The sequence below is a fragment of the Gopherus evgoodei genome, chromosome 8 (genome assembly GCF_007399415.2).
Source record: "Gopherus evgoodei ecotype Sinaloan lineage chromosome 8, rGopEvg1_v1.p, whole genome shotgun sequence".
Classification (NCBI taxonomy): domain Eukaryota; kingdom Metazoa; phylum Chordata; order Testudines; family Testudinidae; genus Gopherus; species Gopherus evgoodei.
This window is the reverse complement of record NC_044329.1, coordinates 113,841,607-113,855,012: the sequence shown is the minus strand read 5'-3', so window position 1 is coordinate 113,855,012 and position 13,406 is coordinate 113,841,607. Positions and strand designations below refer to the sequence as shown.

The following is a 13,406-nucleotide window of genomic DNA, read 5'->3' as shown; positions in this document are numbered from 1 at the left end:
TTATCCTTCTTCCCAGAGCCACATAGTCTGCTGTGATCTGTTCAAGGTCATTCTTGGCAGTATCAGTGGTGCCCACATGGAGAAGTCAGAAGGGGTTGCGGTCTGAGGTCTTGATCAGTCTTAGCAGACACTTTGTCACATCCTGGATTCTAGCTCCAGGCAAGCAGCACACTTTCCGAGTCTCCTGGTCCGGTCGGCAGATGGATGACTCCGTCCTCTTTAGGAGGGACCTCTGCCACCACTATCCATCTTCTCCTCTTGGGAATGATGGTCGTGGAACCCCTATTCCTAGGACAATGAATCCTCTGCCTTCTTGCCGATGGGGTCTTCTTCTGATCCCTTCCCTCAGAGGGCTTCTCCAAATCCTTCTCCGCAGTAGTACCTGTGCAGAGAGCCTACCTTCTCCATCTCAAGCAGCAGGGACTGTCCATGTCATCAACAAGGGTTCACTTGGCCACCATCTCTGCCTTCCATCCAGGCGCAGAGGGCCAGTCAGTGTTTGCCAACCCTATGATCAGCTGTTTCCTGAAAGGTTTCAACAGGCTATATTGGCACGTCCAACAACTGGCCCCAACCTGGGACATCAATCTGGTCCTTTCCAAATTGATGGGTCTGCCCTTCAAACCACTGGTGACTTGTTCCCTGCCCTACCTGTCATGCAAGGTGGCATTTCTGGTAGCTATAACCTCAGCCAGGAGAAGGGTTTCTGAGCTCAAGGCCCTAACATCAGAGCCCCCTTACACTGTGTTCTATAAGGACAAGGTTCAGCTCAGGCCACATCCAGCTTTCCTCCCAAAGGTTGTCTCCCAGTTTCACATCAACCAGGACATCTTCCTCCCACTGTTCTTTCCTAAGCTGCACTTGAACAGCAGAGAGCAGAGGCTCCACTCATTGGATGTCTGCAGAGCACTAGCCTTTTACATTGAAAGATCAAAACCATTTAGGAAGTCCATTCAACTGTTTGTGGCTGTGGCAGACAGGATGAAGGGTCTTCCAGTCTCCTCCCAATGAATTTCCTTGTGGATCATGTCCTGCATCCATGAATGCTATAACCTGGCAGAGGTGCCTGCCCCTCTGCTCACAGCGCACTCCACTAGGGCGCAGGCTTCTTCAGCAGCGTTCCCAGTGCAAGTTCCGACCCAGGAAATATGCAGAGTGGCGACATGGTCCTCCATACTTACTTTCACTGCACATTACACAATTACCCAGCAGGCCAGAGATGATGCAGCCTTTGGTAGAGCAGTGCTCTGATCAGTAGTTAGCTCCGGCTCTGCCTCCTAAACTTAGGCTTGGGAGTCACCTGATTGGAATTGACATGCACAAGCACTTGAAGGAGAAAAAATGGTTACTCACCTTCTCATAACTGCTCTTTGAGATGCGTTGTTCATGTCCATTCCAATATCCACCCACCTACTCCTCTGTTGGGGGTAGCCACAAGAAGGAACTGAGGTGGGTCAGTAGGACCCTATATTGAGCGCCATGATGGCACCACTCCAGGGGGACCGACGGATATTGCTAGGGGAAAAATCTTCCGGCTACCGTGCATGCGCACACACACCTGTTTGGAATTGACATGAACAACACATCTTGAAGAACAACAGTTACAAGAAGATGAGTAACTGTTTTTTCTTAGCTAATGCCTGCAGTCTTGACAAGAGCTGGTACCTGGCCTGCCAGCATCACACCACCTTAAAGCAAACTGATGACTGCTTGTAAGTCACCAGGAATGGAATCCATGTGGACAATCATTCGAAGAAGAAATGGTTACTTACCTTACAGTAACTGTTATTCTTTGAGATATATTGTCCACATGGATTCCATGACCTGCCTTCTTTCCCCCTACTACAGAATCCTACCCCTCTTGTATTCTGTAGTGGTGAAGGAGCTGGTTGTGCCCACTCTGCTCTTTATATCCTTGGGTATGGGAGCACTAGGAGAACTAGGGCAGAGGTGGAGCCCCAGTGATCACTGCTGGCGAAAAGGATCTATGCACATGGGACACATGATCACTAGGACTGGAGTCCCTGTGGAAAACCCATCTCAAAGAAGCACAAGTACTGTAAGGTAAGGAACCATTCTTTCATGGACAACTGTAATTCTGCCATTTCCTAACTTGAGTGCTTGACTTTGCTTAGTGTTCTTTTGTTGCCTTTTTTTTGTATGTGATACATATATTAAGACAAATGTTGAAAAGGTGTTCCTAAATTATAGCTATTAAAGATGGAAAATTCCACCTGGGTCACCTTGTCTGCATTGCAGTCTTTGTGTAGGTAAGGCACCTACTTCTTTAGACTCAAAGCAGAATTACATTGCAAGTGTGGGTGCTATGTGGAGTACTGAGATTTGAAATAGTCTAATGGGATTGGTTTTCTGTGTAGATTCCCCAGGATCAGCGCAGCAGTGACCCAAATCAGTCAGACAAGCAGGATGTTACGTGCATGTGTTTTAGCCCCTCAGAGGAAACGCTGCTCATTAGCACCAGTAAAAATCAGCTCTACATCTTTACCATGTCCTCAACTGAGATAATTAAGGTAAGTTCAATTTGATCACCATTCCTTTAGCACAACACTCAGTAAGCGATATATAAGCAAGGCAGTTGGTTTCCAGTGTCACTTTCTGTGGAAGGTTTTTGTAAAATGCGCCTGTGAGACGCTGAACCCATCCCATCCCATCCTTGTAGTGCAGAGAAGCACTCTGTGTATATGTTTAATCAATTTAATATGTATTAATCTTTAATACAATGTTAAAGCTGAGAATCTGTCATATTATTATTATATTTGGAAGTAGAGTATTCATATTATGGTAGCACATAGAAGTCCTAGTCAAAATCAGAATCCCATTGTGTGGGGCGCAAATATGCAGTTGAAGATAGTTCCTGCACTAAAGAACTTTTACAAGCTAATTAAGGACGGACTTGTCATTGTCTTGTATAAATGCCTAGATGGAATTAAATACTTTTTCCAGGTGAGTCATACTGGAGCATCTGTACAAACAGGAACTGCTCCATGATGCAGCCCAAAACCTCACTGACTTCTTCTCTCTTCACCCCCAGCCCCTAGCTATATCACACTGCAAACTCCTATCTAATTTGCTTCCCAGGTTTCTACTTCCCATTCAGTATCTGCTTTTTAGATTATTTTTCCTTATATGTATTAACTGCCATCTTCCAGGTCAGTTCTCATTTTTGTTATTGTTCATGTCTCTTTAGGTCCTTGTGCATTATTTTTCTGTTCTTGCTAATATGCACAAGTCTTCACAATATAGTACTGTATCTGAATCCCATCATTCTTCCATATCAGTAGTAAAGATGCCAAATAAGACTGCACCTAACACCATTATTCCCTATTTTAAATTTCTGGTGCATTTCTAGTCTAGTACCACACAAGATACCTCTCCCCAATTCCATGCATTGAGGTTTATCATTTTCCTTTTGCTTACTGTCTTTTGATCAGTTTACGCCAATATGATTCTTTTCTGAGTGTTTAATTATTTGTGACACTTCTCTAGGGGGAACTAGCTCACTTTGAGTATCTGAATTTCCCATTACATTCCGCTGCCATCACTGGACTGGACACCTGTATCCGTAAACCCCTCGTTGCTACTTGTTCCCTGGACAGATCTGTACGCATCTGGAACTATGAAACCAAGTAAAGAACCATCTTTGTTTTCACTGCTTTATGTCTTTGTATGTCTCCTGTAATGGACAACTACAGATGTCTTAGCATGTGCATGTCTGGTTTTGGTGGTGTCACTGTATGGTATGGGATAAGAATGGCCTTACTGGCAGTAGCTTGGGATCAGTCTAGATTTGCAATACCTTCAAAACAAGTACCAATAATCACTAAGACCTTGATACCGTACCATGCCATCGTGTATTGCATATATGCCGCAGATTTCCCAAAAATGATATTACAAATGCTCAGAGAGCTTTTTTTGTTTTTAAAAAAAATTACTGTTTGTTTGTACATCTCACAAAAGGCTACTGTATGTTAGTACTATGAGCCTGTCTAACTCTTCAGGCCTCAAAGAGAGAGAAAAATAACTAATACATTTCAGAACATCCTAAAAATGGTCTTAAATAATTCTGTATAAAAAATCTGCTAGAAATAAATGCTTTATGCTGCTGGAAACGCAGATTTCCAGCTCTCCAGTGAGATATTGCAACCATTTATGGTCTGATGGCTTGCAAGATATAACACTTGAAATCTGTCACTGGGCCAGGATTTTAATATTGCTGTTACTATACCTGAGGTCATTGAGGCAAGGTGGGTGAGGTAATACCTTTGATTAGACCAACACTTCTTTATACTTACTTACAACAAGACTGCAATCCTCTGATCAGTGTAATTTTAGGGGAAATTCAGTAAAGACTACCATGGGGTGCCTTGGGCACTGCTCCTTTCAGAAGATGAGAAAATAACTTTACTGTCATTCCAGTTCAGTGTTTCACCCACAGCTGTTTAAATTAACAAACTAGCTCTTCTGTATAGAGAAGAGTCCATTCCTGGAGTTTCTTTTGTGCCCCAAATGATATAGTGCCCATTTTAGTACCAGGACTTTTCTGAACAGCCTGGCAGCTCTGAGGGGTATTTTCAATGTGAAGGCAAATGCGTCACCTAAAATTCTGACTCTGACCTACCGCTGGGGAAATTTCTCAGTGTGGAAGAGGGGCTGGGTGGCAGAAAGAAAGGAGATGCTTTTGTGACAGTCTTTTTTTAAAAATGGCATCTGTTTGAGTCTGCCTACAGAACTGAAATATTTGAAATAGTCCTGGTGGAAATGGATTAGTGGGCAGAGTGCAAGAGAGGTAGTCAAAGATGCATGGTAATATAATTTATCATATGGATATCACCACCACTGTGGAATAAATACCAATTCCATACAAAAAGGTACATTAAAAGAACATTGAGGTTGCAAAATGAAGCGCTCAAATGTTAGGAAATGGAAGAATTCAAGTGATCCATGCAATGACCTGGAAGAAAACAAAATCATCACTGATAAAGTTTGCAGATGACACACAGATTGGGCAAGTGATAAATAATGACCAGGACAGGTCACTAACTCAGATAACAATCCACTTGGTAAGCTGGGCACAAACAAACAATATGCATTTTACTACAGCTACATAGAAATGTATGCATCTGAGGAAGTGGGTATTCACCCACGAAAGCTCATGCTCCAAAACGTCTGTTAGTCTATAAGGTGCCACAGGATTCTTTGCTGCTTTTATAGAAATGTATACATCTAGGAACAAAGAATATAGGCCATACTTACAGGTGGGGGGACGCTATCCTGGGAAGTGGCAACTCTAAAAAAGATTTTGGGGTCATGGTGAATAATCAGCTGAACATGAGCTCCCAGTGTGAGGCTGTGGCCAAAAGAGCTAATGAGATCCTTGGATACCTAAACAGTGGAATCTTGAGTAAGAGTAGTGAGGTTATTTTACCTCTGTCTTTGGCACTGGTGCAACTACTGTTGGAAACCTGTGTCCAGTGCTGTTGCCCACTATTCAAGAAGGATGTTCACTGGCTGGAATCAGTAGGAGAACACTTCAACCTCTCTGGCCATTCAGTAACAGATTTAAAGGTGGCAATTTTGCAACAGAAAAGCTTCAAAAACAGACTTCAACGAGAAACTGCTGAACTTGAATTGATATGCAAACTAGATACTATTAATTTAGGCTTAAATAGAGACTGAGAATGGCTGAGCCCTTACACACATTGAATCTATTTCCCCCATGTTAAGTATCCTCACAGCTTCTTGTCAAACTGTCTTAAATGCGCTATCTTGATTACACTGCTCTACAGCCAAAATGCTTCTGAAATAAATGCAGTCCAACTTTACTAATTCTGGGTCACTGAGAACGAAAATGATGCTTAAAATTGTTGATTGGCTCTAGTTTTCAAGATATGCTATTGGGTCAGTATATACGACCCTTGACTTGAGAATGGCAGAGGATATGTGAGTTATAAAGGGACGGGATCTCAATTTAAACCAGAAATGACTAAAATACATCTTTGACTGGATCTATGAATAAATATATGATTGGGTTTGGACAGTACTTGCTTTTTAGGCAAAACAATGAATGATGCAATCTGAAGCTGGTATTGCATCATACATGATATGAATTGCATCATGTTATTCCTAGAAGTCATGGATGATGCAATCATAACAAAGCTTACATCACTCTGCTGAACAAATTGCCATATATCAGCTGTAGAAATCATACAGTGTCGTGCTCTCTTATTTGTCAGTGTTTGATTTTGCAAAGGGACACATTTCTGTTTAGCCAAAGTGAGCAGAGATGCCTCGGACTTGTGTGAACAGTGCAGATAACTTCTGCTATGTTTGTGGTGAAGTGACTTTTGCATCACAAAAGCGCAGTATAACCACTATGGTTAAGAAAGCCTATCACCTTTATTTTGGCTGCAAAATTGGAGATCAGGACAAGAGGTGGGCCCCACACATATGCTGCAACACTTGTGCAACAAATCTTCGCCAGTGGTTGAACAGGAAAAGGAAATCTATGCCTTTTGCAGTGCCAATGATTTGGAGAGAGCCAACAGATCATACCAGCAATTGTTACTTCTGCATGGTGCCTCCAGTTGGGAAAGGTGTGTCAAAGAAGAAAAAGTGGACTGTGCATTATCCAAACATTCCATCACCTATACACCCAGTACCCCATGGAGAAGGACTGTCGGTTCCTGATGCACCAGAATCCTTCTCACTTGAGTCAGATGAGGAAGAGGAAGAAGATGAAACTTCTGGTCCTGAACCATCCATGTCACAGGACCCACATTTTCTCCCATCCTCCTCCTCTGAACCACACCTCATAACACAAGGTGAACTGAATGACCTTGTCAGGGATTTGGAACTACCCAAGAGTAAGGCAGAGGTGTTGGGCTCCAGACTAAAGCAGTGGAATCTCCTGGCAGGCGATCAGGGCAAATGGAGCCCATCAATGCTTGCAGACTGTTGCTGGACAGTGACAAGAGATGCTCCATTTAATGAATACAAGAGACAAGCCAAGAAGCGCCGAGTAGACACTGAATAGGACTAAACTATGTACATAATAGTTTTTTGCCTTTTGTTTCATAATAAATTTGATTTATATAACCCTTTTGCTGATTTTTAAAGTGTTACATAAACAGGACAGGTGAAATATTATCACGTAAAGCAACCATAAACACATGAAAAGACCTAGGTTTACAATTTATGATTAAAACTCTACTATCTACACAATATACATAGACATAAAATCCAAAAACTTAAATATCTTAGAAACAGTAGCCAACCAGTTGTTTTAATTGTCATATTTGAATTCAGCACATCAAAATACATAATAAATATCACATTTTATCTCTGAAGCAGACGACTTCTCAAAAATTGTAGACCAGTGTTTTTTCTCCTGCTGACAATGTTTCATCTTAATTAATTAGCCTCTTAGAGTTGGTTGGGCAACTCCCACCTTTTCATGTTCTCTGTATGTACATATATCTCCTCACTATATGTTCCATTATATGCGTCCGATGAAGTGGACTGTAGCCCACGAAAGCTTATATTCAAATAAATTTGTTAGTCTCTAAGGTGCCACAAGTACTCCTGTCCTTTTTGGCTGGAAGCTGAAGATAGACAAATTCAGACTGAAAATAAGGCATACATTTTTAACAATGAGAATGATTAACCATTGGAACAATTTACCAAGGTCAATTTTTCCTGTCAATTTTTAAATCAAGATTGGATATTGTTCTAAAAGATATACTCTAGGAATTATTTTGGGGAAGTTCTCAGGCCTGTGTTATACAGGAGGTCAAACTAAATGATCTGACCTTGCAAGCTATGAAACCTTAACTCTACCCCGTTGTGTTTGAGTTTTAATACAGACTCTAATTATATGATAATTTCCAGAAAATGATCCTAATATAAGTTTATTTGCCAAATGGCATTGCATACTTCATTGGCTACGGTTATGAAAAAACAATGTATTATAGGCAGGATACGGGCAATGCCTATTATCAAGAATGCTCAACACTTCCCATTATAAGACCCTGTTTTTAATTAATTATAACTTTCCCAAACTAAGCGCTCTAGCTGAAATTTTCTATGCTACATGTCCATTTAAAGACAAATTTTTCAAAATATTTCAGCTACATGGTTCAGTTGTTTCTGAGAATAAGGCTAGATAAAATGTTGTTTTTCAATGTTAAAAATATTCTGGCAATCTTTTCTTTGGAAAGCTCCAGTAATCCCATGCCTTGGAACAAGGACTTGAAATTTGGCACTGTCAGGGCTGTGTCTTTTGCCATCCCAGTGAAAATTTGCCCAGATTTGGCCAAGTTCTAAATCCCTGAAAAATCACATTTTGCACATGTTCAGACTTGCTAGAGCTTAACAGATAAAATCTCTGAAGATTCCATCCTCACTGAGCATACTCAAGCCTCTCTCAGCTCCTAGCACTGTCCAGACTACACATGTACCATCCCCACAGAGAAACTGTGCATACTCCATTTAGCCCAGAGCTACAGGGGTGAAGCCAGACTCCCTGTCATAGCTTCCAGCTGCTGCATGGTGGAGCTGGGCACTGGCCCTGAATTCAGGGTGCTTGTCTCTCCTGTGCTCTCAGTGACACCCTGGCTGGCACCTAGGCAGTGTGGAAGAGAAGGCAGTGAGCTTCAAATGCAAAGGGATAAGAGCCAGACCTATAGAGTTGCATGGAAAGGTCAGGGGAGTAGATGATGACAAGGAGCCTAGGTAGTGGAAACTGGGACTGGAGGATGGCAGGGAGGTAGAGACTTAGGGTATGGCTACACTTGCACTTCAAAGTGCTGCCGCGGAGTGCTTTGAAGTGTGAGTGTGGTCGCAGCACCAGCACTGGGAGAGAGCTCTCCCAGCGCTGCACGTACTCCACATCCTCTACGGGTGTAGCTTGCAGCGCTGGTAGCCGTGCTCCCAGCGCTGCGGCACTGTTTACACTGAGGCTTTACAGCGCTGTATCTTGCAGCGCTCAGGGGTGTGTTTTTTTCACACCCTTGAGCGCGAAAGTTGCAGCGCTGTAAAGCGCCAGTGTAACCATGGCCTAAGTATAGAAGCAAGGGAGGTTGAGGTGGGGGAGACAGAGACTGGATGGAGGAAACTGAGATTGGATGAGGAGTTGGGGAGGGGACTGGGAACCAGTGGAATGGGGAGAAGGGCATGATAGGGAGAGGAGAAGATCCAGACAAGGAATCAGTATGTGAGGAAGAACTACAATTCTTCTTTGAGTGATTGTTCATGTCAAGTCCAATTAGGTGTGCATGCACTGCGTGCACGGCAGCCAAAAAGTTTTTCCCATAGCAGTATCCATTGGGTCAGCTCAGGCACCCCCTGGGGTCGCGTCTTTATGGCGCTGGATATAGAGCCCTGCCGACCTGCCACCCCCTCAGTTCCTTCTTACCCTCTGTAATGGTTAGGCAGAACACTCATTTCTCTTGCTTCGATAAGCATCTCTCTAGCAGTTGAATTTTCATTTTTGTATATAGTTAGTTAGTTTACATAGTAGTTAGTAGTTTTTATATATACATTTCATGTGGGTGATTCCCCCACACACACTTTATTCCCAGTACAGGGACATGCCTCAGTCTCCAGGTTTTAAACCCTGCACAGCTTGTGGCAAGCTTATGCCCAAGAGCGACCCCCATTCTTCTTGTTGAAAGTGTTTGGGGGAAGCTCATCAAAAAGAATGCTGCAAAATTGGCAGGAGTTTCCGTCCAAGGACACAGAAGGAGAGAGATCAGCGCTTCAAGTTAATCCTCATGGAGGCAACTCTCCGTCCGCAATCGGACCCTGGTTTGGCAGAGCCAACCCCGAGCACCTCATCATCAGTGTGGAGTGCATTGGCAGCACCGGTGCACGAATCAGTGCAGAAGGACTTGAGTAGAGACCTTTGGCCCCGACGGGACAGGGGCCAGCACCACTCACATTTACTGGTGTCTCATAAGAAAAAGAGACCCGAAAGGGGTCGCTCCCCTACGCCCAGACTGGTGCAAATGGAGCCCGCAACCATGAGACCCACATCGGGCTATGCAACTTCGGCCTCAGCTTCAAGGGTCACATCGACTCCTGCCCTTACACGTGACCAGTCGAGTCTGGGCCCCCATCTTTCACCAGTCAGCAAGGGCCGTGATACACAGATGCCATCCACGCCGGAGGCATCTGAGGCGGCGAGAGACCTTATCACCCTCACAGCACTGCCCTCCCCTCTGAGACGGGACAGGACACCCACGTCGGTCTCAGCGGCACCCATGAGACCCCTGGTGCCATCCAGGGTCAAATCAACCATGATTCTGCAATGGTCGCCATCCCCTCGACCCCAGTCTCTGGTGCCGTCGATAAGCACACCCGTAGGGGAGCCACCCTGTCCCCTAGCCCTAGACACCGCACTTCGGCACCAAGTGGCACCGCTCCTCCCTGGTCCTCCTATATGGGGTTCTCGGAGTCGGAAGTGGAGTCCTTTCAATCTAGAGCCAGGAAGAGCAGGAGCTCCAGATCAAACAGGTGGAGACACCACCTTCAGCTGGCACTGTGGCTGAGTCAGTGGCAGTCCCCTGCTCAGTGGCCTTTCTGGAGCCCCTGAGCTTTCCGCCAGGGCCAGAGCCAATGGTCCTTGTGATAAATTAAGGCGGGGGTCACTCCCTTTTATGGACACCCAGCCAGCCAGTAGCTATAAAATTTCTCTTAATAGCTGTTCTCTAATTGCTCTACCTGTAAAAAGTTAAAAAGTCTCACTGCAATGCATAGGTAAAAGAAAGTGAGTGGGCACTTGGCCAAAAGAGACATTGGGAAGGCTAGAACTTTTTAAAATTGAAACAAGACTCCCCTTTTTTTCTGTCTGTTGTTCTCAGGGAGAGGCAGACAGGGAGCAGTTATGCTGTGAGAAGCTTGGGCCAGGTATGAAAAATCATCAGTATCATACGTAGAAACTACTAATTTAAAATCCCAGATTTGTAAGTAGGTCAAGAAATGTCTAGAAAGATGTGATCAGGTTTATCCCTTTTATTTCGTTATGGCTTGTGGATTCCTCTGTGCTAACCCCAAGTGCTTTTGTTTCGCTTGTAATCTTCAAGCTGGACCTCAAGAGGTCTATTCTTGATGCTTAATTCTTGTAGTTTTTTTTTTAATCTACCAAAAGCCTAAATTCCCAGATGTATTTTCTGCGGGACCTTGTAAGAAAGCCCAGAGACCTGGATTTTTGTGCCTTAAGAGGTTTGTACACATATTGAATTAGCTGATGGCAACAGCTGATTTCCTTTTCTTTCTTTCTTTCTTTCTTTCTTTCTTTCTTTCTTTCTTTCTTTCTTTCTTTCTTTCTTTCTTTCTTTCTTTCTTTCTCAGCTCTTCCCCAGAGGCGAAGGGTGAAAGGGCTTGAGAGTACCCCACAGGAGGGAATTCCTAAGTGCGCCTTCCTGGATTCTTAAAGGGTTTTGCATTTGGATGGTGGCAGCATCTACCAATCCAAGGTCAGAGAAAAGCTGTAACCTTGGGAGTTTAATACAAGCCTGGAGTGGCAAGTATTAATTTTTAGAGTCCTTGCAGGCCACTACCTTCTGCACTCGAAGTGCCAGAGTGGGGAACCAGCCTTTATAGTCCTACTTGAGGTCGGCTTCTATGGCATCAGCCACCTTTGTTCCTCCCCTGTCCCAGCATGACCAGGGTATTACTGCACAGCACCAACCCAACCAGCACTGGCACCGACACACCTGGCATTGACGCATTCAACACCAACACACCCGGCATGGACGCACTCGGCACTGACACCACCAATTCTGATACTAGCATCCACATCGACCACGCCAGCACCAACATAGTTGGCATCGACTGCGCCAATTCTGGCACCTGAGGCTGCACCAGAACACCGAGCACCCAAGATCCCCTCAGCTCTGAGGGCAGGGAACAGGACTCACTTGTAGCTAGGGCCTCATCCACGGGACTGGTATGCTGCCCTCGAGTTGAAGGACACTTATTTTCATATTTCAGTCATGCCTTCCCACAGAAGGTACCTCAGATTTGTGGCAAACCACAGTCATTACCAGGTCACAGTCCTACTGTTCAATCTGTCAGCAGATCGTCGAGTGTTTACTAAGTGCATGGCAGTCATGGCTGTGTTCCTATGCAACCATTGTGTGCAAGTGTTTATGGAACTCAGTGACCCTGCTAATCAAGGGCCGCTCCACGGCACAAGTGGAGGCACAAGTGAGCTTCACAAGAGCTACTTTCGATGACCTGGACTGCCTTCTGAATGTGCAAAAGTCAACCTTATTCCCTGTGCAGCGGATAGAGTTTATAAGAGCGATATTGGACTCTACACAGGCCAGTGCGTACCTCCCGAAATAGTGAATCTGGTCCTTGGGCGACATCATTCGAAGCCTCAGGCAATTCCCTACTTCCACAGCAAGGAACTGCCTAAAGCTTCTGGGACACATGGCCGCTTGTACCTATGTAGTACACCACACCAGGCTGAGACTCCAGCCTCTTCAGGCGTGGCTGGCCTCGGTGTATCGACCGGTTTGGGATGGTCTAGACAAGATCCTCACTCTACCTTATCCTGATCTTGACTCCCTCCTATGATGGCTCAACCCTCAGGCAGTGTGTGCAGGGATTCCCTTCGCCAGACCACAGCCAGCCCTCTCGCTGGTGATGGACGCATCAGTGTTGGGGAGAGGTGTGCACTTGGGAGACCTCAGGACACATGGCCTCTGGTCTCAGGCAGAGCTCTCCCTTCACATCAACATCAGGGAGCTGAGAGCGGTCCGTCTAGCATGCCAAACGTTCTAAGTTCCTCTGGAAGGGAAATGTATATTGGTCATGATGGACAATACAATAGTAAAGTTTTATATAAACAGACAAGGGTGTGCACACTCCTCTCTCATGTGCCAGGAAGCCCTCAGACTAAGGGACTTTTGCATAGCTCACTCAATACACCTGGAGGCATTGTACCTCCTCAGAATACAGAACGAGCTGGTGGACTATCTCAGCAGATCCTTTCACAGCCACGAGCAGTCCTTATGCCTGGATGTCGCAAACACTATCTTCCAACAGCGGGGGTTTCCCCAGATAGACTTATTCTCCCCGTGATGCAACAGGAAGTGCCAGCAGTTTTGCTCCTTTCTGAATCACAGCCCGGGCTCCATCACAGACGCATTCCTCCTGCCCCTGAAGGGACACCTCCTGTACTCGTTTCCTCCCATACCTCCCGTTCACAAAGTGCTCCTCAAGGTTTGGAGGGATGAGGCCTCAGTGATATTGATAACTTCAGCCTGGCCCCATCAGCACTGGTACACCTCTCTTCTGGAAATGTTCGTGGAAGCCCAATCACCTTACCGTTCTTCCTAGACTTGATAACTTAAGATCACAGCCATCTCCAGCATCCA

The 13,406-nt window shown here is 44.9% G+C and overlaps 1 protein-coding gene across 4 annotated transcripts in view; it reads left to right on the top strand.

Moving 5' to 3' along the window:
- Positions 1-13,406, top strand: part of CFAP57 (cilia and flagella associated protein 57) — a 162,776-nt gene that overhangs the window by 44,278 nt on the left and 105,092 nt on the right. For all 4 annotated transcript variants that reach the window (XM_030571663.1, XM_030571661.1, XM_030571662.1 and 1 more), the window contains 2 exons: positions 2,379-2,531; positions 3,508-3,647. In XM_030571663.1, coding sequence (XP_030427523.1) covers positions 2,379-2,531; positions 3,508-3,647 — 293 coding nt within the window. The remainder of the gene's footprint in view (positions 1-2,378; positions 2,532-3,507; positions 3,648-13,406) is intronic.